This window comes from Rhinopithecus roxellana, chromosome 11 (assembly GCF_007565055.1).
Source record: "Rhinopithecus roxellana isolate Shanxi Qingling chromosome 11, ASM756505v1, whole genome shotgun sequence".
In the NCBI taxonomy this organism is placed as follows: Eukaryota; Metazoa; Chordata; class Mammalia; order Primates; family Cercopithecidae; genus Rhinopithecus; species Rhinopithecus roxellana.
Genome location: NC_044559.1, coordinates 66,168,665 through 66,196,095, shown reverse-complemented (window position 1 = coordinate 66,196,095; position 27,431 = coordinate 66,168,665). Strand labels below are relative to the sequence as shown.

The window sequence follows — 27,431 nt, the reverse complement described above, 5'->3', positions numbered from 1 at the left end:
TTTGAGTACAGTCTGTCATTGTCTGTGGATATGAAGCTTCTTTAAATGTGCTAATAGAGGTCTTTGGTTTTTACTCTTTACCTCTGAATTGATATTGCTGGTTCTGAGCTTCATTTTTTTTTTCAACACCTTTATTGTATTTAGCAATCAATCAACACTGTAAGTTTTATGAATTAATGTTCACCTGTAAATCTAAAATTATACAGATATAGCATTAAACCAGGCTCCCCATTCCCCCATTTACCGTACCAGTTCATCTCAGGTGAAGGCTTCAAATGAATCATGACTTACTCTGAATTCCTGTACAGTAGGAATGCCATTTGGCCAGCAAATTAGCAAATTCCAAAATGTCATCTTAAATACCTGCTTCCTAGTACCACTTCTGATTCTTGCATTATCAGTAAATCCCTCTGAAACATATTCCAAAGGCAAGTACTCCTCACCTGTTCTAAACCACAATCATATCTCCCCTAGATTATGTTAATAGTTTCTTACTTTTTGACCTGTGCTACCCCTCTTACAGTCAATTTCTGCACTACAGCAACAGTGATATTTTAAAAATGCAAATTAGATGACACCATTATGCCACTCAGACCTTTCAGTGGATGCTCATTGTATCAGAACAGAATCCAAACTCCTTTTTTGTAGCCTTCATATCTCCATATGACTTGGCTCCGCCTGCTGTCTCCAACATCATTTCTATCACTCCACTCCAGTCACACTGGGCTTCTTGCTGTTCTTGAACACAGCTACCCTTACCAAACCTTCAAATGGATTTTTTACTTGTTGTTACCTCTGCCTGGAGCACTCTTTCTGTAACTCTTTGTGTGATTCACTCTTCCATTCAAAAAGACATCTTTTGCAAGGATGACTTCACTGAGAACCCCATTTCAATACCACTCTCCATGTCCTCCAGAAACAAGTATACCCCCTTTCCCTTTACCAGCATTAAATTTTCTTTACAACATTTTTGACTGCCTAAAAATATAGCATATACCTATTTAGGTTGTCTGCATTCAAATTCTAGCTGCATCACTTAGTAACTATTGACTTGGGCAAATGATCTAATCCATATGAAACTCAGTTTCCTCAGCTATGAAATGGAGAGAGTAGTCCTAGTTAGTAGGATTCCCTAAAACTTAAAAGAGAAAATTTACCATCACCCAAGACGTTACAAAAATGTCTGGCAATATTGCACCCATGGCAAATTGTTGTAGAAAGCTACTTCATGCCATCAGAGCCTCCCCAATTTGACATTCAACTTGAGAAAGATTCTTTGGTCATCCCTGAATCTAAGTCATTAAGCAATCATATAGAAAACATTTTTTTCTGTCTTAATTACTAAAAATAATCTCAAGAATGTTGCTAACATCAAATAATCTCAAGAATATTACTCACATCAAGAGGTACTGTATCTATTGTCATTTCCTGTATTTACAAATATTATAAATTAATGGGAAAAAATGTAATCATTTTGTCATGACTTGTATTTAATACAAGTAATGTGAAAGTCACCGTTGGGATTCCAAACTTCCTGACAGTGTGAAAGCTAAAGTTTAAGAGTTATGGACGCAGTTGAAAGTCATTTCCTTTTTGAACTCACAATATTGGATTTAAGTACCTATATTTATGTGCTCTCATACTTTACTTTTTCATAATTCCCATTAAAATATGAAGTTGTTTATTTTCATAACTTAATTTTTTGGTTGACATTTGTCTTTCCCATTAGAATGTAATTTTCAGGAGGCCGGGTTAAAAGTCCTGCTGCATGCTCTTATTGTGCAATGCATATTTACTTCATTACTTAAGGTTATCACTGTAATAATTTTTAAAAGGCAATTATTGTTTAATATCTACTTTTTCACCTTGGTTCAAGTGACATAAGATCAAAGAACACATTACTTTTATCCTTATTTAGAGATCCAGTCCTGAAAATGTTGTTCAATATAAAGTCAACAATAAATGTGGGTGAATAAATGAATGAACTGATGCATGAAAGCATGTATGGTTGAGTTAAATCAAACTTACAGCATAATTATTTTATAATGTTATGAACTGATGTATTTGGGAAAAACAATACCAATTTTTAAATTTAGTTAACATTTACTAAGAGGCAAATTCAGTGCTACACTAAAGCATTAATGTGAACAAGGCACATTTTCTGCCCGTTAGAACTTACAATAGATAGTGGAGGTATAAATGCAAATAATTACGTACAATGCAATGCGAAAATGTTGAGACTGGCATGTAGAAAGTGTTATAAGATAACAGAAAAGTGAATTAATTAAGTTTAACTTAGCATCAAAATAGTTATATATATTTATATTTATCTTTATTTGGTATTGTTTAATGAAAAACAAACCAACCAACCGTTCTATGCCTACACAACCACGTTTTAGAAACGTACTCCATTGATAAAATGTTTTGTTTGTTTGTTTTTTAATTGCATGTTTTCTTGAAAAGCAAAAAGAATTCCCTGTGTCTTTATCCTTTCAGTGCTTATTCTACCTTATTTATACTCAAGCCCAGTCTTACTTGCTTGCCCTTCTCTTCCTTCCTTCCTTCCTTCCTTGCTTCCTTCCTTCCTTTTTTCCTTCCTTCCTTCCTTTTTTCCTTCCTTCCTTCCTTCCTTCCTTCCTTCCTTCCTTCCTTCCTTCCTTCCTTCCTTCCTTCCTTCCTTCCTTCCTTCCTTCTTTCTCTCTCTCCCTCTCTCTCTCTCTTCTTTCATTCCTTCATTCCATCCTGCCTGCTTTCTTGCCTTCCTTCTTGCTTTTTCTAGACAGTGCCACATGCTATCTAACTTGCATGTGGCACTACATTGGCATCTGCATTCAACATCCGACTTTCTTGCTTGCTTTCTTCTTTTTTAATTTTGTGTGTTAAGCACAGATTTTCTAGTTTCAAACAATGTTTAATATTAAGCATACACCTCTACTTCAAGACTTCTTTAAATAGATTTTTTTTCCTATTTCAAATCGTGTGAGATACAAAAAGGCATTTTTAAAAGTTACCTGCAACCACATAATATTGATGAAGTTTTAGAGCAAATAATTGCATCAAAATCTTCATGTATTGGCATGCTCATCGTTTATGAAGCTTGCCATTACATGTAGGCACACATATATGCTAAGTGTTGGAAATTGACATTTTTATAGAGAATTCAAAATTCAAATTTGTAGTGTGACACTCTAGCGGTAATGTTTTCTCATCATGTCTCTGAAAGTTATGGCGCGCACTGACAGGCCATACTTTTGTAAAATATTTCTAAACAAGTACCCATTATTATATATATATATATCTCCACACATACATAATTGTGTCTAACTGGCATGTGGCACTACATCAGCATCTGCATTCAACATCCAGCTTCATTCACAGAACACATTTAGTAACTGAATATAGCTATATTAGTCCATTTTCATGCTGCTGATAAAGACATACCTGAGACAGGGTAATTTAAAGAAAAAGAGGTTTATCAGACTCACAGTTCCACATGGCTAGGGAGACCTCACAATCATGGCAGAAAGTGAAAGGCATGTCTTACATGGCAGCAGGCAAGAGAGCATGAGATCCAAGCAAAGGGAAAACCTCTTATAAAACCATCAGACCTTATGATACTTATTCACTACCAAGAGAACAGTATGGGAGAAACCGCCCCCATGATTCAATTATCTCCCACCAGGTCCCACCCACAACACATGGGAATTAGGGGAGCTACAATTCAAGAGGAGATTTGGGTGAGAACACAGCCAAACCATCTCAATAGCAAAGATGGCATCATTTGTCATATTTTAGTTTTACATTTTAAAGAACTAATTATGACTTTTTAAGAGTAATTAAGTAAACAATGTTAGGAAACATAGTGTATGTTTTGTATAGTGCATGATTTACATGACTAAGTAACAAAATAACTCATTAATGAATGAGTGCAATGGATATATATGTTGTCCTTTTCTTCCTGCACCCACCGCTCTCACATAGAATACTGGGATGTGAAGAGATTGTAGTAGGAAAACAGACATAGTAGGAAGCAAATATATTTTCTTTTTCATTTCTCTTTATGTTGCAATGATAAATTCTTCAGCAGGTTTGAGAGCTAATTGCAATAGATGCAGTAAAGAAGGATGTAAGAATGACAGAAATAGAGGCAATAGAGTCCCAAAAGCATAAGTGGCATATATTCCCTTGAGAACCTAGGAGGGAGTAGAGTTTTCCTTAATTTTAGCAGCAGGAGAATGATAAAGATAAGTAGAGATGTTGGATGGTTTATAGATTTATTTTGAAATGAACATCTCCGTGTTTCAAAATAATTAGTGGAATTCACAGCTCTGGCCACACTATATACTGTAATTCTCATGACTTCATGGTATGACTTTCATGAGTTATCTGAAGTATGTTTTTCCTTCTGATAGATCTCGTGTCAGACTAGCCTGCCACAGAGTAAGGGAGACATTGAGGGAACCCACTGACAATTCTCTGAAACTTAGATTTTTATTTTTCTAATCAAATATACGTAAAGTCTGAGTTTCTATGTAATGATAATCTTCAAGTGTGTATTTGTATGATACGGCCCTTAATCCCCACCATGAAAATAATTCAGAGTGAATTCTAAATTATGTCCAGCTCATCTTTCTATCTCTGTACTCCAGTCTATTAAATCTATTATGCAGCTAGAATAATTAATAATGCTACTCTAGTTATAGCAGCGTCTCCCACCTGCACAAAAATTACAAACAGATGGCACATTCATACTCTAAATTCAAATCCATATACTCTTATTTGCTAGCTAAAGGAAACTGTTTATTTTTTGTTTTTCTGAAATATTCTTGGCTGTAAAATATGGGCAGTAATAACTGCCTTTCTAAGTGTTTATAAGAACCAAAAGAAAAAAATCTAAAGCTCATCATATTTAAGACTTCTGTTTCTACTTGGGAAACAAATTCAACAGGAAAATATGAGTTATATCTCTGGGTACAGGGATGGAAAATGTCAAATATTATTTTGGATCAAAAAAGCAAACCCTAGATTTTTTCAACTTTGAGGTAATAATGTAGCTGGCTGTTTCATTTGAAAACAATGAATGATATTGTAATAATTTAATATATGTGTATATGTATTTAAAATTTGCTATATTCTGTTAAGCAAGGAGTTTATACTCTAAGAAAAAAATCCAATCCAAGATATAGGCTTGTTATGAAGACTGTGCCACACAGATCTCCCTTGAAGGTAGAGCTTAATGTTTTGGCTTTTTGGAGTGATGTAGGGGTGAAGGAGTAAAGAGGGATGTACAGTTGCCAGCCACTTTAGAGATGACCTTATCTACAGAAGGCTCTCTTGCACATAGTCACATCAATTTCAGTGTAGCCCATATACTGACTGATGCCTGAGTGTAAACTCCTGGACATTTTATCCCAGCTCAGAAAAACTGCAACATGCAATTACAATTCTGCAGCTCCTTCCTTGGGTTGGCCAAGGCTGTAGTTGACTCTGTATAGTAGTTTGACTTTCTCCCTGAATCCAATTCTGCTCTTGTCCTTTGCCCTCCAAAAATGTTGACCCCCAAAGCATACCCGAATAAAACTCTTGCAGCTAATCTCTGTCGCCCGTTGTCTGCTTGCCAGAGAACCCACATGCAAACACCTTTATAGAGTATAGCTTTTTCTTCAAGTCATACAAGAATCAAAGATGAGAGGCTCTTTTCTAAAATCTAAGTGCAGTCTGCAAAATAAATAAATCAGGCAGTATTTCTTTCGCTTGCTTTCCCACTATTTAGTTTATGATATCTCAGAAGAATTAGTTCATTGGGATTTCTGAAACCAAGCTCTGGAAATATTCCCTATGTGTGTCATAATTCAAAACATGGATATATAGCAAATACGGCCTCCTTTTCACTGTCTTATTCCTTCTGTGTGAACATTTTTATGAGGAGCTCCTCTGAGCCCAGTCTTTTCTAATGGTTTTATGACTTCTCAGTATCATACTCATCCAACTCTGCACAGACAGATTTCTGTCAAAAGCAATCAGTCTTTATGAAAGTAGCAGGAGTAATGTTTCCTCTGGGCAAACCGAATCAAAGTGGTTCACACTTGTCATGTTAGATGTAACTTCAGTCTCCATTTAGACTCCTCAGACTTTAAGTTTGAAATAAGTCAATAACTTCCTTCTTTATTACCTGCAAAGATTCTTGGTAGATAGATTATAGAGTTTCTGTTTCTCAAAGCAATACACTTGTTTTAATACAAGCATATTTCAGACACAGCGCAAGTTCTCTTCCAGGTCACAATAATACAGCAAATGTTGCAACAAAGCAAGTCACATAGGGTTTTAGGTTTCCCAGTGCATATAAATGTTATTTTTACACTATACTGTACTCCATTCAGTCTGCAATAGCATTATGTCTGAAAAACAATATCCATACCTTAATTAAAATATTTTGCGGCTAAAAAAATACTGACAATCATCTGAACCTTCAGCAAGTCTTAATCTTTATACTGATAGAGGGTCTTGCCTCACTCTCAGTGACTGCTCACTGATTAAGAGGGTGGTTGCTGAAGTTGGGATGGCTGTGTCAGTTTCTTAAAATAAGGCAACAATGAATTGTGCTGCATTGAATGCTTCTTGCTTTCATTAAATTTTTATCTGTAGCTAGTGATGCTGTTTGATAGCATTGTAGCCAACAAAGTTTTTTTTTTTCAAATTGGAGTCAACCTTCTCAATCCTTGCTGTGAAGTATATAAAATATTCTAAATTATCTGTTGCTGTTTCAACAATGTTCACAGCATCTTCATTAGGAGTAGGTTTCATATCAAGAACACTTTGTTTGCTCTTCCATAAAAAGCAATTCTTCATCTGTTCAAGTTTATCGTAAGATTACAGCAATTCACTCACATCTTCAGGCTGCACCTCTAATTCTAGTTCTCACCATGTCTACCACATTTGCAATTCTTTCATCCACTGAAGGCTTAAACCTTTCTTGAACCTCTCAGAGTCATTCATGAAGGAAGAAATCAACTTCTTCCAAGCTTCTATTAATGTTGATATTTTTACCTCCTTCCATGAATCGAAAATATTGCTATTGGCATCTAGAATGGTGAATCATTTCCAGAAGATTTTTAGTTCACTTTCCCCAGATCCACCAGAGGCATAACTGTCAATGACAGCTATAATCTTATGAAATTTATTTCTTATATAATACGATGAAAACCTCAACTTTACTCCTTGATCCATGAGCTTTAGAATGGAAGTTGTGTTAACAGGCGAGAAAAAAACATTGATCTCCTTATACATCTCCATCAGAACTCTTGAGTGACCAGGTGCATTCTCAATGAGCAGTCATGTTTAGAAAGAAGTCTTTTTTTTCCTGAGCAGTAGGTCTCAACCATGGGCTTAAAATACTCGCTAAACTTTGCTGTAAACATAGTTTGTGCTTCCATAAACATATGCTGTTATTGAGGCATTGTTATTCCATTTCTTGAGTACAGAGTAAATTTAACAGAATTCTTAAGTGCACAAGGATTTTCAGAATGAGTCAATAAACATTGGCTTCAACTTAAAGTCATCAGCTACCTTAGCACCTAACAAGAAAGTCAGCCCACCCTTTGAAACCTTGAATCTAAGCATTGACCTCTCTTTTTCAGCCATGGAAGTTCTAGAGGGCATCTTCTATTAGAAGACTGTGTTATCTACATTGGAAATCTGTTTCCTTAGTGTAGCCACCCTCATCAAATATCTTAGCTAGATTTTCTGGATAACTAGCTGCAGCACCTTCTGCATCGGCACTTGCTGCTTCACCTTGCACTTTTGTTATGGAGATGGCTTTTTTTTCCCCTTAAACTTCATGAACCCACCTCTATCAGCTTCAGACTTTTCTTCTGCAGCTTCCTCCCCTCTTTCAAACTCCAGAGAATGGAAGAGAGTTAGGGCCTTGCTCCAGATTAGGCTTTGGCTTAAGGGAATGTTGTGGCTAGTTTGATCTGTCCAGACCACTCAAACTTTCTTCACATCAGCTTCATATCAGGTTGTTTTACTTTCCTATCATTTGTGTGTGCACTGGAGTAGCACTTTTAATTTATGAAATAACTTTTCCTTTGCATTCACAATGTGGCTAACTGGCGCAAGAGGCCAAGTTTTTAAGTTTTCTCAGCTTTTGACCTACCTTTCTCACTAAGCTTAATCATTTCTAGCTTTTAATTTCAAATGAGAGACACGCAACTCTTCCTTTCACTTAAACACTTAGAGCCCATACATAGTAGGGGTATTAATTGGCCTAATTTTAATTTCATTGCGTCTCAGAGAATAGGAAGGTTCAAGGAAAGTGAGGAAGATGGGGGAATGGTCAGTGGATGGAGAAATCAGAACACACACACCATCTCAACTTGGACCATATCTCAAAAAAAATACATACATAGAACCTTTATTAATTCAATTTACTCTCATATAGTGTGTTCTGTGGCACCCAATACAATTACAATAGTAACTTCAAAGATCACTGATCATAGATCACCACAACAGATCCAGTAGTATTTAAAAAATTTGTTATATTCTGAGAATTATCAAAATGTGCCTCAGAGACATGAAATGAGCACACACTGTTGGAAAAAATGGTTTCAATATATTTGTTTAAGGCATCTTTGTCACAAGCCTTCAATTTGTAAAAAAAATGCAGCATCTGTGAAGCACAATAAAGCCAAGTACAATGAAACAAATGTGCCTGTAAACTTACCACTTCTATTTTATTTCAGATTCCAGTTCTTTTATACAGTATCATTTAATTATACTGACTAGACTGCTCCTGTGGAACAGTTACACTCCATAAATAACATGTCATTGAAAACATTCTATTATTCTCAGGAGAATTTCTGCTTGGTCAATTGATATTAAAATATTCCTCTTATTTCCTACATGCTAACAATTAACAAAGGAATGGCATCCAAATGAAGTTTCCTATACCTTTTAATCTCCAATCTGGCTTATTTTCTCTTACCAGAAGAAAAAAAAAAAAAAAAAAAAAAAAAAAAAAAAAAAAAAGGATGCTAATAAAATATCTGAGCCTTTTATATATCTGTAACTTCTAAAAATGTGTGTATATAATTAATATTAAGGTAAGCAGCAGTACTGTTTATACCACAATTAAAGGAAACAAACTGACAGCACTTTGCATAAAGCCTGCTGCTGGGGAATAATTCTGAAATAGTTTCCTACTATTTACATAGTAGCACACAGGAAGGTACTAGGAAAGTATATCTGAAGGAAGGCAGCTGGAAAAGGAAGAATGCAGCAGAATCTGAGTTCATACCTTCTAATTCGAAAGGCAGTTTCACATTGTATATGTCTCAGGTCCTTTTCTCTACAAATGAATGCAGTCCCAGGGAGTAAATACAGAAAAATAAGTTGTTTCTTCCAATTCATTCTGTTTTCCTAATTTAAATTACTATGTTGGACAAGACAGTAGAAAACATGATCCTCAGTTACTTCAGTGAATTGTTGTCAGCAAAATGAATATATAACATACTTTTTTTTAATCCTTTAAGTCCTAGGGTACATGTGCACAACGTGCAGGTTTGTTCCATATGTATACATGTGCCATGTTGGTGTGCTGCACCCATTAACTCATCATTTACATTAGATATATCTCCTAATGCTATCCCTCCCCCCCTCCCCACCCCACAACAGGCCCCGGTGTATGATGTTCCCCTTCCTGTGTCCAAGTGTTCTCATTGTTCAATTCCCACCTAGGAGTGAGAACATGAGGTGTTTGGTTTTCTGTTCTTGCAATAGTTTACTGAGAATGATGGTTTCCAGCTGCATCCATGCCACTACAAAGGACATGAACTCATCCTTTTTTATAGCTGCATAGTATTTTGCGGTGTATATGTGCCACATTTTCTTAATCCAGTCTGTCATTGATGGACATTTGGGTTGGTTCCAAATTTTTGCTATTGTGAATAGTGCCTCAATAAACATATGTGTGCATGTGTCTTTATAGCAGTATGATTTATAATCCTTTGGGTATATACCCAGTAATGGGATGACTGGGTCAAATGGTATTTCTAGTTCCAGATCCTTGAGGAATCGCCACACTGTCCTTCCACAATGGTTGAACTAGTTTACAGTCCCACCAACAGTGTAAAACTGTTCCTATTTCTTCACATCCTCTCCAGCACCTGTGGTTTCCTGACTTTTTAATGATCACCATTTTAACTGGTGTGAGATGGTATCTCATTGTGGTTTTGATTTGCATTTCTCTGATGGCGAGTGATGATGAGCATTTTTTCATGTGTCTGTTGGCTGCATGGATATCTTCTTTTGAGAAGTGTCTGTTCATATCCTTTGCCTACTTTTTGATGGGGTTGTCTGTTTTTTCTTGTAAATTTGAGTTCTTTGCACAATCTGAATATTAGCCCTTTGTCAGATAGGTAGATTGCAAAAATTTTCTCCCATTCTGTAGGTTGCCTGTTCACTCTGATGGTAGTTTCTTTTGCTGTGCAGAAGCTCTTTAGTTTAATTAGATCCCATTTGTCAATTTTGGCTTTTGTTGCCATTGCTTTTGGTGTTTTAGACATGAAGTCCTTGTCCATGCCTATGTCCTGAATGGTATTGCCTAGGTTTTCTTCTAGGGTTTTCATTGCTTTAGGTCTAACATTTAAGTATTGAATTCATCTTGAATTAATTTTTGTATAAGGTGTAAGGAAGGGATCCAATTTCAGCTTTTAACATATGGCTAGCCAGTTTTCCCAGCACCATTTATTAAATAGGAATCCTCCCCCCATTTCTTGTTTTTGTCAGGTTTGTCAAAGATCAGATGCTTGTAGATGTGTGGTATTATTTCTGAGGGCTCTGTTCTGTTGCATTGGTCTATATCTCTGTTTTGGTACCAGTACCATGCTGTTTTGGTTACTGTAGCCTTGTAGTGTAGTTTGAAGTCAGGTAGCTTGATGCCTCCAGCTTTTTCCTTTTGGCTTAGGATTGTCTTGGTAATGTGGGCTCTTTTTGGTTCCATATGAGCTTTAAAGTATTTTTTTTTTTTTCCAATTCTGTGAAGAAAGTCATTGGTAGCTTGATGGGGATGGCATTGAATCTATAAATTACCTTGGGCAGTATGACCATTTTCACGATATTGATTCTTCCTATCCATGAGCATGGAATGTTCTTCCATTTGTTTGTGTCCTCTTTTATTTCATTGAGCAGTGGTTTGTAGCTCTCCCTGAAGAGGTTCTTCACATGCTTTGTAAGTTGGATTCCTAGGTATTTTATTATATTTAAAGCAATTGTGAATGGAAATTGTGAATGGAAAATGTGAATTGTGAATGTGTATATTTAAAGCAATCACTCATGATTTGGCTCTCTGTTTGTCTGTTATTGGTGTATAAGAATACTTGTGGTTTGTGCACATTGATTTTGTATCCTGAGACTTTGCTGAAGTTGCTTATCAGCTTAAGGAGATTTTGGACTGCGATGATGGGGTTTTCTAAATATAAAATCATGTCATCTGCAAACAGGGACAATTTGACTTCCTCTTTTCCTAATTGAATACCCTTTATTTCTTTCTTCTGCCTGATTGCCCTCGTCAGAACTTCCAACACTATGTTGAACAGGAGTGGTGAGAGAGGGCATCCCTGTTTTGTGCCGTTTTCAAAGGGAATGCTTCCAGTTTTGCCCATTCAGTATGATATTGGCTGTGGGTCTGTCATAAATGGCTCTTATTATTTTGAGATACGTCCCATCAGTACCGAATTTATTGAGCGTTTTTAGCATGAAGGGCTGTTGAATTTTGTCAAAGACCTTTTCTGCACCAATAATATTGAGATAATCATGTGGTGTTTGTCTTTGGTTCTGTTTATATGCTGGATTATGTTTATTGATTTGCATATGTTGAACCAGCCTTGCATCCCAGGGATGAAGCCCACTAAATCATGGTGGATAAGCATTTTGATGTGCTGCTGCATTTGGTTTGCCAGTATTTTATTGAGGATTTTTGCATCGATGTTCATCAGAGATATTGTTCTAAAATTCTCTTTTTTTTGTTGTGTCTCTGCCGGGCTTTGGTATCAGGATGATGTTGGTCTCATAAAATGAGTTAGGGAGGATTCCCTCTTTTTCTATTCATTGGAATAGTTTCAAAAGGAATGGTACCAGCTCCTCCTTGTACCTCTGGTAGAATTCAGCTGTGAATCCCTCTTGTCCTGGACTTTTTTTGGTTGGTAGTCTATTAATTATTGCCTCAATTTCAGAGTCCGTTATTGGTCTATTCAGGGATTCAATTTCTTCCTGGTTTAGTATTGGCAGAGTGTATGTGTCCAGGAATTTATCCATTTCTTCTAGATTTTCTAGCTTATTTGCATAGAGGGGTTTATAGTATTCTCTGATGGTAGTTTGTATTTCTGTGGGGTTGGTGGTGATATCCCCTTTATCATTTTTTATTGCGTTTATTTTGTTCTTCCCTCTTTTCTTCTTTATTAGTCTTGCTGGCTGTCTATCAATTTTGTTGATCATTTCAAAAAACCAACTCATGGATTCATTTATTTTTTTGAAGGGTTTTTTGTGTCTCTATCTCCTTCAGTTCTGCTCTGATCTTAGTTATTTCTTGCCTTCTGCTAGCTTTTGAATGTGTTTGCTCTTGCATCTGTATTTCTTTTAACTGTGATGTTAGGGTGTCAGTTTTAGATCTTGCCTGCTTTCTCTTGTGGGCATTTGGTGCTATAAATTTCCCTCTACACACTGCTTTAAATGTGTCCCAGAGATTCTGGTATGTTGTATCTTGGTTCTCTTTGTTTTCAAAGAACATCTTTATTTCTGCCTTCATTTTGTTATGTACCCAGTAATCATTCAGGAGTGGGTTGTTCAGTTTTCATGTAGTTGAGTGGTTTTGAGTGAGTTTCTTAATCCTGAGTTCTAGTTTGATTACACTGTTGTCTGACAGACAGTTTGTTATAATTTCTGTCCTTTTACATTCGACGAGGAGTGCTTTACTTCCAACTATGTGGTCAATTTTGGAGTAAGTGCGATGTGGTGCTGAGAAAAATGTACATTCTGTTGATTTGGGGTGGAGAGTTCTATAGATGTCTATTAGGTCAGCTTGGTGCAGAGCTGAGTTCAATTCCTAGATATCCTTGTTAACTTTCTGTCTCATTGGTTTGTCTAATGTTGACGGTGGGGTGTTAAAGTCTCCCATTATTATTATGTGGGATATAGCATGCATGTTTAAATGAACCTATTGGAGACATCCCAGATTAAGGTAAGGAAACGGCTGAAAATTACTATACTAGCTCAAGGAATGAGTGATGATAACATAAAACTGGAACCGATATCTGGCTGTATCCCGGTGATGTTATCAAGGTAGGTAAAACTGTGACAATATGTGTAAAATAGAGAAAATCCCCTTTAATTTTATGATTACTGTTTGGGAAAAACTTGAGCTTATATTCAGCAAATGAAATGATTGATAGTATTGGGAAATTAAGATATATTTTTTCTCTCATTAAATAGTTATTATATTAGTCAGAGGCACTTTTATTGCTCTTGTTTTACTTACAAATCTGTTAATCCTTTACTTGAATGTTATCCAGAAAATTTAATTGTTTAGAATTTCACAGAGAATCCAATCTGGCTGTCACATTCTTTCCAGTTTCCAGTTATGATTTTGTTTTCTAGAAATGATACAAAAAATGATTTGTGAAACAATGTAATATAACAAAAAGCCCTGTGACAGACAGAAGGACAATGCTTAAGGTGTAGATTACTCTTGACTCTTCAGAGAAATGCATGGGCATGTTTATATTGAACCCAACAGAATACTAGAAAAAAGAAAATTAAAACTTGGATTAGTATATAGGACCTATAGAAACACCTGATAAGCAAAATGTCACATATTCAATAAGCATAGAGCAGACTATTTAAAATAGTTATTTAAGAAAACAAACCAATTTACTTGCTATCTTTTTTTTCTTTTTTTTTTTTACTTCTCTGCCATATTTCCATCCCTGCTCTGATTTTCCATTTCTCATACATTGTACACTCCACAAAACAATTTACAGATTCTTTTCTCTAATAGTGTCTCCTATTATGTAATACATGGATACACTACAGATTTTTAGGCCAATTATTTAATTGCATAACATACAAAAATAGCAATAAAAAGTGAGTTTTGCTATGTGCAAAAGGGATCAGAAGGCTGGATGGAAAGAAGAGATTTCCCAGATGAAGTAGAACTGAAGCTAGGTTTTGAAGATTTAAGTTGGATTGGGGGAAAATAGAAACAAACCAAAAAAACTCTATCAGGGAAAGTGAGGGAGAGCGTGGTCATTTCAAGGAAAACCAGGGTAGTACATTGTAAAAGTGTTTCTGATTTATCACTTCCATTATGTGAAGGAATGCTATTTCTGCACCCCTTGACATTGGCCTTGTCGTGTGATTTGCCTTGACTGATGAAGCAGAAGTATAGGTGATGTGATGACCTCCAAGCAGAAACATTAAAAGCTGCAGCTTGGCTATCTCATGTCTTTTTTAATTCTTGCACCACATGAGCTTCATATTCCAATAAAGCCTGCTCCTTTAGCCTGTCTTCTAAGTAAAGACAAAGTAAAGCTGGATTTGGAATTCATAATGGGTGCTGTATAGGTGAGAAAGGAACATCAGTGGTAACAAACCACTGACACTTGAGAGTTTCTTGGTAGCTGATTGACACCATTAATATATTCCTTTGACTAAAACATAGAGTTTGTGTCAGAGAGTTAGTTGAGGGACATAATGTAGCTTATTGTGTATCTCAGAGTAATAGTTGATCCCTTGAAAAATTATTTGTGTTAAATGTGTTTTCAAGATTTCTAGGGACTAGTATTTGAAAGTTCCAATATTTAATGAAAAGCGATTCATTCTGGTTATTTTTTAGTGATTTTAACTCAAGTTATGCAAGTTACCTTCTGGTCAGTAAGTCTACTTGCCATTGTTCAATAATGATTATGAGACATTTGTGTGGAGAGTGAAAAAATTTACCTGCATTTTGAGTCTTTCAATTGATTGTCTCCTTTACACTAATAATCACAGCTCTTGAAATAACTCAGCTTCTTAAAAGAAAAAAAGACAACTATCGTATATCTTTTTGAAGTTAATCGATAATGATTTTAAAAATGTATTTTCACTAGTAATGTCATGAAGGATGCACTGCCCAACCTCCCTGATCAACAGCTTTGATGGTTCCCTCTTCAAAGTGAGAAAGATGTACACGACCTCTTAAATTACTGTAAAGGACAAACAAAAGTTAGAGCAAAGCACTATCTCAGCTTCACACAGGGCCAATTAGGTGCTACACGGTAGTTCACACCTTTATAATAGCTATACCATTTTGGTTTTCTCCTCAAGTTATCTTCTTGGGGCTGATTTTTGTCATATAATTTCCTATCTAAATAATTAATCTGAATGGATATTTGACATATTTTAAATGGAAATGAGTCATTGTAAATTTCACAAGCAATCTACCCAGGGACTTCTCAATGGAAGAAGTGCAAATATCAACTTCTGCTTTGAGGTTTTATCCCAATATATTCCACCCATACAGTCATGTTTTTAGGTCTTCTCTACAGTACTGGTAACCCCGAGGTTAGCAATCCCAGTAATGAACTTCCACTTTTATAGATGGAAAGAATTGTGTAACAGACCATTCTAAAAAGATAATGAGGAAAAAAGGGGTGAGAAATGAATTTAGTGTTTAAGAAATATATTTCCCAGCTCTTTTTTCAAGTGGCATGGTATAAAATTGGTTCTCAAAAATTATACAAAAAATCTTTGTTCAATAAATTCCTTTGAACATTGAATTTTTTTCTTAAGTAATTGTGTGGTTTTCTTTCATATACTCTAACTTTGGTGTTAATCAATAAGGTTTGTGAGTGGTGTTTCTGGAAATTATTCAAAGTTCTGTCCAGTGAGGTCTTTATTTGACTACAGACTATCAGCCACTTTCCCAGCAATATGCATTCACAAATTAGTAGCCACAAATCAGGCCCCATAGTAAGGTGTATACTACAAAAATGTGTTAACCATGGACAGATGATTATAAAGTTGCAGCTATTACTGTTTATTGCTTTGATGTAGTACAAGGGGAAAACATGTGTTATTTTTCTTATTAACAAATTTAATTAACTTTTAATTGATTTCTAGGAAGATATATGTTTTCATTATAGCATCATACACTGAGCTGCTTGACTAGATATTAAACATCAATGCAAAGTTCTTGACAGTACTGCTGATAATGAGGGATTCTATGTTTGGTTATCTTGTTTAACATCTACATGTTCATCTAGAATAGTAAATAAGTAAAACTGCCTTGCTCAGTCAGCTCATGTTGCTTAACTTACATTACCTTATTTATGCTCCTTGATTTAATGGGGACATAGGAATAGATAAGGAAATAGCTCTGCATTTTATATTCTATTCCCTTTGTTTCCATTAGATGTGTGTCTCAGTCACCTTAAAATTTTTAGAGTAGTTTTCTGGGGGATATTATAGTATTTTATTCCATAAGCATCAAATATACTTCTTGTCATGGTAGCTATGAATTCAGTGAATTAAGTGGTCATAGATTCAGTCCAATAGTGTGTGTACTTGACATATCATAATTTATACCAATTTAAACTGATTATTTAAAATTATGAAACTCTGTTGATGAGGATGCCCAATTTAGCATCTACTGTCAGTCTGCTTAATGAATATCTGCTTGGATATTTTCTCTAAAAGCCCCTATCAGGCTGGGTGAGTAATCCCAGCACTTTGGGAAGCCAAAGTAGGAGGATAGCTTGAGCCCAGAAGTTCAAGACTGACCTGGGCAACAAGGGGAAACCCCGTCTCTAATAAAAGTACAAAAAATTAGCCAGGCATGTGGGCATGTACTTGTAGTGCCAGCTACTCAGGAGGCTGAGGTGGGAGGATCACTTGAGCCTGGGAGGTAAAGGTTGCAGTGAGCCTAGATCACACCACTGCACCCCAGCATGGGTGACAGAGCAAGACCTGTTTCAAAAAAAAAAAAATCCCATCATAAAATCATCATAAAATATAGATTGCTATATATTTATATATGGCAGTATACACACACTTGCACATGTGTGCACACACATATATCAAGGTTAAAGATGCTGAGATGGGGATTCTTTCCTGGATTGTCCAAGGGAGCGTAATGTAATCTTACATGCCCTTAAAAGTGGAGGAGGATGCCTGAAGAGTAGGTCAGAAAGATAAAATGGAAAAAGATGGAGGGAGGGATTCAAAGAATGTGAGAGGGGCTGGACCACCATTGCTGGCTTTAAAAATGGAGGAAATGTGTCATGAGCCAAGGGATATGGGGACCTCTAGAAACCGGGATTGGTCGTCACATGACAACCATCAAGGAAGTGGGGATCCCAGTTCTACAAACTCTAGCAACTGAATTCTGTCAATAACCTGAATGAGCAAGGACATTGTTTCTCCTTAGAGTCTCCAGAAAGAAACATAGCCCTGGCGAGGCCATCTTGAATTTCTGACCTATAGAGCTTTAAAATAATGAACTTGTTTTGTGTCAGCTGCTCAATTTGTGATAATTTGCTATGGGAGCCAAAGCAAAACTAATTTAGATATGTTTCCTAGTGGATATAGAAACAGCTGGACATGTATAAAACACACAGACACACATACAGCCACATCAGTCAAATTGAGTCATTCTACCATAATAAATATTCAATTATATGAGTCAGTAAAAACAACTTGAACAAGAGTCATTTAAATTTCCAATTGCATAAATGATTAATATTTTCGATCTTAAGATATTCCATTGACAGAAAAAGTGACTGAAATTTTAAGGGTATTATGGTTATGAAACAAGACATATTTATATTTTGTTATTGGCCTAGAAATTTTTCTATTTACTTGATGAGTAATTTCAGACCAAAAAAAGAGTTCACCCTCTTTTTTTGCTGAAAAAAGGAGAAGGCAGTGTTTGTTTTCACTAAAATGATCAGCTTGACTGATTTGTCAATAATTCATAAGACAAATTCTAGGCAAAGTATAAAAGTAAAAGAAACTATATTGACAGAAACTATTCAACTCTGTCACAGTATTTTCTCTCTTCAGGTATTTCTGCAATTCTTCTATCTTTTCTCAGAACTAAACCTCAGAGATATTAAACTCCCAGGGGCAGTTGTGTTTTCATGAGTCAAAGAGACAAATCCTGCTGAAATGCTTGGCATTATGACATACAGGAACACTGCTGTAAACATGATTTTCACATCTTAGACATTCTTGTTTCAAAGAAGGCACAAACATTCAGCATCCCATTCTGCATGCTTTACCAGTGCCTGTAAAACTGAATATACAACTGCATATGTGCTGTTAAAACACATCGTATTGTATTCCACGCTTTGTGGACCTGGAGTGATTTTTGTGTCCCTGGCTCATAAGGCAGCCAAGTGTTTTGTTTTCCTTCCTTTCCTATTGACAGTTTGGGCATAATTGTATAACATTTTACAGTTTCTAAGACCCATTTCAGTTTCTTTTACATGGAACATTTCAAAGCAAAATATACAGTAGCTGATAGCGAGATTCATAATTAGTATCACAATTGAGTTTTAGCTAAGATTCATTCTTATTACATTTCATTAGATGAATATTTACTTAATATTTTCTCATTTTATTTGATGCAAAGTAATTTTACATGACTTCAAATTTTCAGTAAATATGGGTATATTATGCTATCAAACATTCTCATTTATGCAGAGATGTGTTTTCTAATGTTGAAGAAGAGTCCCTTGCAGGTACATTACAGTTACTGTAGTTTTACTCCTATTTGGCTTTTGGAACAGATTTAGTTTCAAATCTGTTTCATTTCATCTAATGTTCATTAATTCAACAAGCATTTGTTAAGTACTTTTATATATGAAGTATTGTGTTAAGAAGTTGGGACACTGAGATATTTGTTTCTTGTGTAGCCTTCCATAAGCCACAGTGTTCTCATTTGTAAAATGAGATTAATAATATTTACTCATAACAACATCACGAGGATTAAGTCAGGTTATACTTATAAATATTATTTATGATAAATATGATTAATGTTTATTATAATAACAATTATCACATAATAATGGCATAACATAGTAAAATGTTATCTATTATAAACAATGCATAATAATATTATCACTAAACAGATATAAACATAAAATGAATATGTAAAGTGAGCAAAAACCTATGTAATCTTAAATTGTCACTCAGCAGATTATGCTAAATGAATTAAAAACAAAATTTTTTCTCACTTTAGAATTCAAAACCTATTAAAATAATAAGACATAAAGATTCAGTATTTTTATAATATGAGTTTTCTGTCATAATATAGTATTGTTATTGCTAATGACATTATAAGTTTTTGTTATGTTAATTTTAAATGAAGAATATTAAATATAATATTTTTCATGTTTTATATTTTGCATTGTATTGTCATTGTCATTTCATCCTTAACCAAATAATATTTGGTCAGAAAAATGCCATAATTTGTTAAATATTATGTTCATTTACAGTAGTCCATCAAAACTTATGTGAATTTTCTTGCTTTTCATTTTATTTAATAGGCAACAGACCCCGATGCTGGAATAAATGGTCAAGTGCACTACAGTTTGGGTAACTTTAATAATCTTTTTCGTATCACATCCAATGGGAGCATTTACACAGCAGTGAAGCTTAACAGAGAAGTCAGGGACTACTATGAACTTGTTGTTGTGGCAACAGATGGAGCAGTACACCCTCGTCATTCAACTCTAACCCTGGCCATCAAGGTTTTGGACATTGATGATAATAGTCCTGTGTTCACCAATTCAATGTACACTGTCCTTGTTGAGGAGAATCTGCCAGCTGGGACCACCATTCTTCAAATAGAGGTGTGTGGAAAAAGCATTTATTACATTAATTCTACATTAGGAGGTTTGCTATTAGGGTTTGTTTGCCAAAATTAGCAAGTAAAAATACAGCACACCAAGCTGGATTTTAATTTCAGATAAGCAATGAATAACTTTTTATTATTTCTCCAATATTGCATATTGTATTTGATGTGGCAAGCCTACTTTAAAGATATCCCAAAAATTAAGGACAGAAAGGTCTCTCTGTAAGAAATTTTAAAAATACTTTTTAATAGATTTTTTAATTTACAAAAGTAATATTCTGTTTATCCCAACTGTTGACAATACAATAGTTTATGAAGCAAAAGTTAACAATCTCCCACATTGTTCCTCCAGAGTACTCAGCATTAAATTTATTTCACATTTATCTTTGTGTTCACACAAATGTCAAAAAAATTGTGTGTGTGTGTGTGTGTGTGTGTGTGTGTGTGTGTGTGTGTATTCATTTGTGTGGGTTGTACATATATAACGTACATGTGTATACACAGGAAAAACACAGAGTTACATATTGGTTCCCCCTCCATTTTACAGATATCGTTTATACCCATTATTCTGTATTTTTTTCACATTCAATACACAAAAGGCATCTTCTAGTAATCTAACTCTCCTTTTTAATGACATCTGTGTATCAAGCCTCTTTTTTAAGTTTTCAACTATAAATTACAAGAAGTCCTGAACATTTTGATTCAGTAGGTTAGGCTGATCCATAAATCTGCATTTTTAAGCAGCCACCTCATTTAATACTGACTCAGTTGGTCTATGAGGTATGTTTTGAAAGAAAAAAAAAAAAAGTAGCCAATTTTCCACCTGCAGTCCACAACTTGAATGTTTTTTAGCACAGTTTCCAGACTCTGTATCACTTCCATAACTGAACTCAGCAATAAACATTAACAAATCTAAATAAGGCAAATACCAGGGAGAGAACCATTATGCCTTCATCTGTTCCACCATTCATCTATCAATTAATTAATTAGTTAATATATTTATTTAACAAACATGTCTTCAGTATGCACAGTATGCAAAGTCTCCTGCCAGTGTTGTTAAATTCATGCTGTCCTAGGGGATACACAGACTTTGGGGATACAAGGGTGAACAAAACAAATTTGCTGCTTTCTTGGAGTTTTCAGAAAATCAGTAGTTAAAACGTAGGTCCTCAGTACAAAGGGCCTAGGTAATAGAGGTGGAGCTCCTAACCTAATCTTAAGGCAAAGAGAAACTTATTTCTAAATGGTGAACTGAGGGGCAAGTAAGAGCTATTCAAGAGGCAAAGGAAGAAAGATTGTTTAAAGTAGTGGAGGAAAAAAAGCGTGGTCAAAATCATGGAAGACGGGAAAGTGTGAGGGGTGAGGGGCTAAAGGTCTAGAAAATGTAGTGACTCTTACCATGTTAAGGATAATGGCGTTGATTGAAAATTGAATTAAAAACCAGAGGATTTTAAGCAGGAAAAATCACATAATAAAATGTATGCTTTAATAGTATCTTTCTGATTGTTAAGTCAATAATTGATTGGAGGAGACCAAGGCTGAGGTTCACATAGGAGATGTTTGCATTAAAATATGCACATTATAACATACTCTGAATCTTCCCCATTTTCATTTTTGCTCCATTTGGTTTTCTGTACCTATGGTGCAGTTGCTAGTCTGTACTGAGTGAAACAGCCTTTCTACAAGACTCCCATGAAAACCCATCCTTTCAGCTAAAGGACATCGTTCCCAATTTAGAACATCTTTTAGATTGCATGTCACATTTTTTCCTTTCTATTTTAGTATTTGTGTCTTATTTCTTCTCTGAGACCGTAACCTGTAGGGCAATAATTGTGTCTTGATTCATTTTGGTGCTCTCTACAGCACCTGTGTGTAACTACTACTCAAATGCTAGTTAAATGAAGGGAAGTATAGTAGAGTGATCTCTAGAATTGTATTACAGGATCACTGTGAAGAAGAATTACTACTTATATTTTCTTAATTTTCTTATAGTACTTTAGCCATCCATTATGTTTATGGAAATCACTCAGTATTTATTTTTATTTAAAATATTTGTTCATTATTATTAAATCAGCAGAAAATAAGAAGTAATCATTTAAGACTGTTTTTTTACTGTGATACAATTCATTTAGTGATTTTTCAAGTTAAATAGATAAAGTAATAACATTGACAATGACAAAATCTTATGGGAATATTTCTCTCTCTCTCTCTCTCTCTCTCTCTCTCTCTCTCTCTTTCTCTCTCTCTCTCTCTCTGGTTCTCCCTCTCTCTGCCTCCCTCTTTTCCTCCTTCCCTCCGTCTTTCTCTCCTCCATCCCTCCTTCCCCCTCTCTGGTAAATTATTAAATAATGTATTCTTCTTTTAAAACATGTCTTTTTGTCCTCATTAAATTCATGCTGTCCTAGACACTGACACATGACTTCCATCCTTCCTGCATTTCTTTATTTTGGTAACGTCACTAATAAAACCATTCTTCTGCTTATTACAGGCCAAAGATGTCGACCTTGGAGCAAATGTGTCTTACCGGATAAGAAGCCCAGAAGTGAAGCATTTTTTTGCACTACATCCATTTACAGGAGAACTATCCCTTTTAAGGAGTTTAGATTATGAGGCATTTCCAGACCAAGAAGCAAGTATCACTTTTCTGGTAGAGGCCTTTGATATTTATGGAACAATGCCTCCTGGTATTGCTACTGTCACAGTGATTGTAAAGGTAAGGACAAAAGATGACTTCTGGTTGCCTGCTTTGCTCTATATACATGTAGGTTTTGTTTCTTCTATTATACCTATAAATATGTTTTGATAACATTTCCTAATGACACAGTGGTACCAGACCCAGAACATAGATTTTCCAACGGAAAATAGTTATGAATACATAAGAAATAACTATAGTTTTGACTATAAAAGATAAATTTTAAAGAGGCACTAAATATGAGTACAAGGACCATGGAAATTTGAGTCTGCATCAGCTCTCCATCAAGACATAACCTCTCTAGACTAGATTTTAGTTCAAATTCCACAGCATCAGGCATAATTATTTGGTACAAATTCTGCAACTAAAAAAATTTTGTAAATGACTCTGAAGGGCCAAGAGTTCTTAGGCCCTAAAATTAATTTATGACCCAAACCTCTGGGATAAAATAAGTTTCCAAGTTAAATGGAATTGAGGCTAAATTCTGGCTCAACCCTTTTAAGCTCTATGACCTTGGGGACTTTGTTAACCACTCTGGATTTGTTATCTCATTTATTATAATACCATGTGCCAGATGATTACCTGAAAGAGCATGGCATTTTTAACCTTTTGAATTTCTAGTGAGTTTTAAGAGACAACTTAAAAGTAGATATGAGAAGAAGTACTATAAAGTTGATCAGTCCTCAAATAGTAGTATATACAATGAGCATCATCTTAAACTTCCAGATTTCTCTACTCCTTCCCCAAAGAAGGACCTGTCCCGATCATAAACATCAGCATTTGAGGAAGTACACAGATGATTCTTATACAAGACATCTGAATCCCATATTGAGAAATTTACTTCAAATACAAAGATACAGGTACAAAAATCCTCAAGTTACTTTACTAAATGAGTATATTACTAAAAAAATGACTTTACATGGCAGTAATTTCTTAGGCAATGTAAAGTAAAAGTTCATTCACTATCATGGTACATTGTAAAAATTTTTGTTTTGATAAGGGAAGAAAATAGAAACTTGAAAGAGTCCTATTTAAAGTGGTTTTTTTCTGCTTCCACAATAGATTTCGAATGATGAAAAAGGGCTGATCAGAAAGAAATATAGATACCCACACAGAGCAAGGGCAGTGGAGGGAGGAAAAAGACAGAAGATCTGTAAGATAAATGAAGCACTTGCAAAGAAGCTTATAGAGTATTTCAATGGCCCTGCATAAAATAGATGAATATGAGTAATTAATTGAATAAACAATTTAACTTTAGTATAGATATTTTGATTTATATTTTATTCACAGTTGTATCTATGTTCTAACCCCAAAAATGTAATTGATAATTATGGCTCAGATTTTACCAGGTGACCATAGATATCAAGTTTCTATGTTAAAAAAAAAAAATGAAATCTATGGGCTTAGATAGAAAAATGTGGAAAGATGTGGACATTTTTAGTAAATATTTAGTTGCAGGATCATACCATAGGATTGGAATGAAATATTGGCAACTACATATTGTCTACTACATGCTGGTACTATTTATGATTCATATAATCACTAAAAATGTGTAATAGCTGAGTGAAATCAAAGTTACATGACCTAGCAGCTTTGTTAGGTTATCTAATCCTGGAGATCATGCAGATACCTCTAGGCATCTGTGTTTACTTAACCTTTGTCAGTATTACATTCAGGTTGTATTTTGTTCCTGTCAATGATTTTTCATTTGTTCTTTTGAAGTGGTTAGAGTTACAGTCCATTATGTGTTTAAGGTGAATTGTTTAGCAGAATTTACGTATGATAAATTACTAACAATTCCATATCATTTGGATTTTGTTGGCTACCTGAAGACGGTGGGAAGGTGCAGATACATTTCTGCCTAAAATGAAACAAAGTTCCTGAAGATTACTCTCTTTTTCTTTCTTTTTTTAATTTTTTTTTAATTTTAGTGTCCAGTACATTTATGTGAGATCATTCAGATTATGCATGTGCAACACAAATGTCTCTGAGGGACCTTAGAAGAAGACTATATGTATCCAGGGTCATAAGGTAAACAAGGTCATAGGCAACTTTTCTGCAATTCTCATAGGGACTACAAATAATATTTTATTTTATTTGAAATGATGGAAGAAGAATTCACTTTTCTTAGGTCATTGGTGGTTGTGCTGCCAAATAGCTAGATATATGCTATTAGTTTTCTTAGACAACAAAGTAATGATGTGAAAAAATATTTCACCAATACATAATTAATATAACCATATTTTTCCAGTAGGTTAATGTTCTTGACCCTAAAATTTTGGGGTTTGGATTTTATTTTTTTAAGATAATTCTGCAATCACAGTTAAACACAGGAAGTATTCCACTACCTTTTCTTTTTTTAGTGTCTTATTTTACATTTTCATCTTTTATTTAGATTCAGGCATTACATGTTCACATTTGTTACGTAAGTGTGTTGCATGATGCTGAGTTTTGGGATATGAATGACCTTGTCAACCAGATAGTGAATATAGTACCCAATAATTAGGTTCTCAACTCCTGCTTCTTCACTTCCTAACCCACCCAATTTCTGTCTATTAATCTTCAGTGTCTATTTTTATGTCCATGAGTACCCAATATTTAGTTACCATTTAGAAGTGAGAACATTCAGTGTTTGGTTTTATGTTCCTGAATTTGTTTAGAATAATGGCCTCCAGTGGTAGCTATGTTACTGCAAAGGACATGATTTTATTCTTTTTTAGGGCTTCATAGTATTCTATGGTGTGTATGTACCCTTTTATATTTATCTAATTCACCGTTGATGAGTATTTAGGTTGATTTCATGTCTTTGCTATTGTAACTCATAAAACTTTGGTAAATAAATGTTATATCTTGGCTGGGCATGGTGGCTCATACCTGTAATCCCTACACTTTGGGAGGCCAAGGCGGATGGATCACCTGAGGTTGGGAGTTTGAGATCAGCCTGGCCAACATGATGAAACCCCATCTCTATTAAAAATAAACAAAATTAACTGGGCGTGGTGGCGCACACCTCTAATCCCAGCTACTCAGGAGGCTGAGGCAGGAGAATCACTTAAACCTGGGAGATGAATGTTGCAGTGATTTGAGATCACGGCACTGCACTCTAGCCTGGGCAACAAGAGCGAAACTCCATCTCAAAAAATAATATAAATTAAATGTTATATCTTAACATATGTTGTGTCTTGTAACTGAAGACATATTATTATTTTAATTCAAAAGGTTTATGGCATGCTCGGGTGAGTAATTCAAATGATTTTAAGTAATTTCCAACACGTTTCTTTCTTTAAAGTTTTTAATTTAGGCTCATGGATACATGTGCAGTTTTTTATACAGGTAAATTGTGTGTTACAGGATTTGATTGTACAGATTGTTTTGCCACTCAGGTAATAAACATAGTACCTTATAGGTAGTTTTTTTTTTATCCTCACTCTCCTCCATCTGTCCACCCTCAAGCAGCCCCCAATGTATGTTGTTCCATCTTTGTGTCCCTAAGTACTCAACATTTACCTTCAGCTTCTAAGTGAGAACATGCAGTATTTGGTTTTCTGTTCCTATGTTAGTTCACTTAGGATAATGGCTTCTATTGCATCCATGTTGCTGCAGAGGACATGATCTCATTCTTTTTTATGGCTGCATAGTTATTCCATGGCATATATATGCCACATTTTCTTTATTTAGTTGACCATTGTTGGGCATTTAGGTTGATTGATTTCATGTCTTTACTACTGAGAATAGCATGATACTAATGATACACGTGCATGTATCTTTATGGTACAACAATTTATTTATCTTTGAATATATACCTAAAAAATGGGATTATTGGGTCAAGTGGTCATTTTGCTTTGAGTTCCTTGAGTAATCGCCAAACTGCTTTGTTCTGTTTTCTCCTCAACCTCGCCAGCATGCTTTTTGTTTTTTGTTTGTTTTGTTTTGTTTTGTTTTTACTTTTAATAGCAATTCTGATTGGTGTGAGATGGTGTCTCATCATGGTTTCGATTTGCATTGCTCTCATGATTGGTGATGATGAGCATTTTTTCATGTGCTTGTTCACCATATGTATGTCTTCTTCTGAAAAGTGTGTGTTCATATCTTTTGCCCACTTTTTAATGGAGTGGTTTGCTTTTTGCTTGTTGATTTGTAAGTTCCTTATAGATTCTGGATATTAGACCTTTGTCAGTTGCATAGTTTGTAAGCATTTTCTCCCATTCTGTAGGTGGCCTGTTTACTCTGTTTGTATGGTTTTTTTGCTATGCAGAAGCTCTTTTAGTTTAATTAAGTCACACTTGTCAATTTTTGCTATTGGTAAAATTGTTTTTGGCATCTTTGTTATGAAATTTTTGCCAGGGTTTATGTCCAGAATGATATTTCCTAGGTTATCTTCCAGTGTTTTTATAGTTTTAAGTTTGACATTAAAGTCTTCAATCCATCTTGAGTTCATTTTTGTACATGGTGTAAGGAAGGGGTCTAGTTTCATTTTTCTACATATGTATAGCCGGTTAACCCAGCATCATTTGCTGAATAGGGAGTCCATTCTCCATTGTTTGTTTTTATTTACTTTGTTGTATATCAGATGGGTATAAGTATGCGGCATTATTTCTGGGATCTCTATTCTGTTCCATTGGTCTATGTGTCTGTTTTTGTACCAGGACAATGCATTTTGGTTACTGTAGCATTATAGTATAGTTTGAAGTCAAGATAATGTGATATCTTCAGCTTTTTTCTTTTTACTTTGGATTGTCTTAGCTATTCAAGCTCATTTTTGGTTTGATATGAATTTTAGAATACATTTTTCTGGTTTTGTGAATAATATATTTAGTAGTTTAATAAGAATAGCATTGAATCTGTACTTTG

General features: G+C 34.9%; 1 protein-coding gene across 12 annotated transcripts in view; it reads left to right on the top strand.

Annotated features, from left to right (window-relative positions):
* Nucleotides 1-27,431, top strand: part of PCDH15 (protocadherin related 15) — a 1,888,416-nt gene that overhangs the window by 1,655,934 nt on the left and 205,051 nt on the right. For all 12 annotated transcript variants that reach the window (XM_030941315.1, XM_030941316.1, XM_030941314.1 and 9 more), the window contains 2 exons: nt 19,581-19,886; nt 22,377-22,601. In XM_030941315.1, coding sequence (XP_030797175.1) covers nt 19,581-19,886; nt 22,377-22,601 — 531 coding nt within the window. The remainder of the gene's footprint in view (nt 1-19,580; nt 19,887-22,376; nt 22,602-27,431) is intronic.